The sequence below is a fragment of the Sinocyclocheilus rhinocerous genome, unplaced genomic scaffold (assembly GCF_001515625.1).
Source record: "Sinocyclocheilus rhinocerous isolate Xijiao unplaced genomic scaffold, SAMN03320098_v1.1 scaffold5, whole genome shotgun sequence".
Classification (NCBI taxonomy): domain Eukaryota; kingdom Metazoa; phylum Chordata; class Actinopteri; order Cypriniformes; family Cyprinidae; genus Sinocyclocheilus; species Sinocyclocheilus rhinocerous.
In genome coordinates, this window is record NW_015661874.1 from 341,715 (window position 1) to 345,662 (window position 3,948).

A 3,948-nucleotide genomic window follows, 5' to 3' on the forward strand; every position below is an offset into this window, starting at 1 on the left:
GCTGTTGTTCTTAGCTGATGCTTGTGTGCTTTGAATGTTTTGAAAGCGCTAATGAAAATGGAAAATTGAAGTCATTTAAAATGACGTGTTTCTGGTCAATTAGAAAGCACAATGCAGTAATTGTGAGCATACATCAGCGGTAATTTAACATACGTTACGAGTCCTTGGGATCTTTGTCACTGACTGATGATGAAAAGGTTATGCTTTGCAAGTTCCCAAGAAGGCATAAATGCATCTAGTGCAATAAATCACTTTCTTAATCAGTATTTTGTCATGTTTCCGGCAAATAGCATCTTTAAATTAAGATAAATCAGTAAGTAGTTTTCAGTGAATATATCTTAAATTAAATGTATCTTTCTTACCCTGTTTCCAGATTTTGTTGTCATTTTAAGCATAGATTTGACAAAATATGCTTGTGCCTAAAACAGATAAAACAATTAGCCAGTGTGGAAAGAAAACATTATAATCTTTTGCAATGCAGCTTCTCAAAGAAGTTTCTCATTTTAATGGTGTTTAAATGTTTTCACAGAAAAACAACAAAAAAATACTGATTACAGAATTGTTTTGCACTTTTTCATTCACTTATACTCCAACAGAGACCAGCGTAAAATGTTTGTACCTGTCTTGATGGTTTATGTAAGTGAATAGTTCGCCCAAAAATAAATATATCATCATTCCAAACCTGTATGACTTTCTTTTATTCCGCTGAACAGAAAAGTTGCTTTTTTTACCGTTATGTTGGACACTATTTTTCATGTTATGATACAAATATAATAGGGCAAAATGTAAAAAAAACACACAAAAAAACACCATAAAAGTATTTTGAAATCAGTCCATATGACTGTTGTGCTAAATTTCAAGTCTTATGATGCCATATGATAGATTTATATCTATTACTATGTATTACTATTTATATCTATAACTCAAGTGGTTTTTCAATAAAAAAAAATATTGACATCCACTCAATGGAAGCATTCATCACAGTTTGTGAAAAAAGTAGTGATGTCTGATTTGTGATTGAATCATTCTCTTGAGTTTGATTCTTTGATTCAGTTCACAAGAGCAGTCTGAATGATTCAATCACAAATTTAACTGATTCAGCTCTATAAATTTACTTACTAACTTAACAATCCGGTCACAATGATTAAGTCCATTGCATTTTCATTAAATTGTCATTTAATTTCAGGCCGGTTCAGCATTGGAAAGGTATTGCATGACTTGGAATATAGTACATGATTCATATAGACTACTTTAATGTTATTTTAATGATGCTTTTTGTTATCCTCCATAACTTTAAAAACCATCACCCATGATATTCCTCTTGTGCTCAGTAGATGAAAGTCGTGTGGGTTCAAAAAATTGACACATTTTGTTTTTGAGTGAACCATTTTTTTTTTATGATATACCTTGAAATGCCGTCTAATAGCCAGTTTTGTTTATCTGCTCAAGTGTCCGGTTTTACATAGATTGAATAAGTGTCTGTCAGCTGGCTGTGACCAAAAATATCATTATGCTTGCATTTAAGCTCGATAACTCTTCAGAAGATAAGAGTTTCTTGCTGCTCAAAGGATTCCCTTCAGTGGGCTGAAATATGAGAGGAAACTTCAAATAGGAGGAGTGCGAGGTTGAATAATTGAAAATGATGAATGCATAATGCGTTTTAAGCAGAGCAGGATGAAGCCTATATAAAAGATGAAGGTCTCAGAGATTGTGGCCACGGCCACTCCGTACGGGACACTGGATCTGGAAGCAGTTGTTCGAATTCCCGGGACGTAATGCATGCAAAATAAGGTGCCTTTTTGTTAATGCATACCTAGTCCGTTATGTCCATGCTAGATTAAAGCAGACGCCGCGACATGTATTAACATAAATGCGTGATACTTCAAATCTGCACCTGGTAATGACATCCCGCTGGAGTTGGGAAAAGATGGACCGACCCAGTTGATTGTTGGCTGGTTGCTTCAGCAAGAGCATCATTAAAAGTAGTCCGTTCTCACATAGTGCTTTTGAATGCAGCTCGTTTTAGAATAGAAAATATTATACAGTAGCTGCAAGGTAATCAATAATGTAGTTGTGCAACAAAAAGAATGCATTCTTTTGGTGGTGGTGGTGGTTGTTGTTCAGATATCCCCTCAATGTTTTACGCATCTTCAGGGGCGCGGGAAGATGTTTTCGGTTGGGGGTGCTGTGTGTGTCCGTGTTGGGTGAAGGGGGGTTGGGGGGGTTGGTTCACTTATGTCGGTGCTCGTGCTGGGGCTGGTGTTGTTTGGATGCCGATTTTGGAAAGTTTTTGCTGGGATGGGCATTAAAAAAATCTAAAAATTCGCTTTTGCGCCATTATCTCCTTGTATTAAAGTTAATCTTGTTCGCATTCTGTATAGTTCATGTCTGATACCACGCGCCAGCGTCACGTGTTCATGAGGATTAGGCTAATCATCCCATATAGAAAACATCACAAGTAAAATTAATCATGTTTTATAAAAATAAACATGGGTTTATTATAGCCCACTTACAATTTACATTTCAGAGATCATTACAAATAAATTATTAAATGCTAAAACTGAATAAATTTAAATGAACAAACTTGGCGTTGCATTTGCAACCATGTGAAAACAGGGGGTGCTGCAGCCCCCTCAGCACCCCTATTTCCCGCGTCCCTGCGCATCTTTAAAGTCAGCATAAAAAAAAGGTTTTTAAATTGCTCTTTTAAAGCATTTTGGCTTGTCACTCACCATTATTATTATTAATATTATTAGTTTTCTTTATTTTATTTGTTACATAATTTTTGTCAGAGGGCTTTACTTGATTTATTTCTCTAGTGCTGATAAAACATTCAAATGGATTGTGAAAATGTTTCATGTTGAATTCATGTCAAATTTATATCTCCACTCTAAAAATCACTGGGTTAAAAACAACCCAATTTGGGTTGTTATTAACCCAAGGGCTGGGTAAATATAGGACAGAACCCATCTTGGGTTAAATTTACCCAGCAAATTGGGTTGTTTTTTTAACCCAGCATAATGGGTTGATTTAACCCAGCTAATAGGGTTTATTCATTTTTACTATATTACTATCTTATTTTTTACTGCATACATTAAATAATGTTTACTGACTAACTTAAATCCTCTAAACTTTTCTAAAATACTTCACACAACCACTGGTTTGCATGATAACTTCCTTTATTTTATACCGAAGAATGCATCAATTCGATGGTGCTTAGAACTGCTCTCTCATGAAGAGAAGACGCAAGATCCCCGCGATAAATAACTCAACCGTTGGGTTACGTCTGACCCAGGATCTGAGTAACACAAAAACTACCCAAACATTGGGTTATGTCATGTCTGACCCAGGACCGGGTCAAAAACTACCCAAACACTGAAAAAATAACCCAAAAAAATGACCCAAAAGGCTCAACCCAGCATTTGGGTTAAAAAAAGAACCCAGGATTTTTTTAGAGTGTGACTACACTTTATATCTCTTGAGGTGCTCTTAAAATACTATTATTTTATTTTATTTTATTTATTAAATACTATTCATTATTTATTTTATTTTATTTATTAAATATTCATTATTTATTTTATTTTATAATTCTTTACATAATCACACAATTCTTTGTAATCTGTTTTTATTTTTGTAGTTATTTATTTTATTATATATTTATCTTTCCATATCGTTTGGCTCAGAAAGGCCTCGTTTACTTGATTTTGTTTGTTGTGCCTCTGTGCCATGTTTAGTCTTTTTTTCTGAAATCTGTCTTTCAGTTCCGTGCGGAGGAGTTCTGACCACGCGCCGTGGGACCATTCTGTCTCCGGGTTACCCCGATCCCTATGACAACCATCGGAACTGTGTTTGGAAGGTCTTTGTGCCGGAGGGAACTGGAATCCAAGTGAGACAAAACTTTTTTTTTTTTTTTTTTTTAGTGTCATAATAAAACTGAAAAATTTAAAA

At 34.9% G+C, this 3,948-nt stretch overlaps 1 protein-coding gene across 1 annotated transcript in view; it reads left to right on the plus strand.

Moving 5' to 3' along the window:
• The window catches only part of LOC107726638 (CUB and sushi domain-containing protein 3-like), a 274,484-nt gene that overhangs the window by 177,006 nt on the left and 93,530 nt on the right, over positions 1 to 3,948 (plus strand). The window contains exon 36 of the mRNA XM_016536300.1: positions 3,762 to 3,886. Coding sequence (XP_016391786.1) covers positions 3,762 to 3,886 — 125 coding nt within the window. The remainder of the gene's footprint in view (positions 1 to 3,761; positions 3,887 to 3,948) is intronic.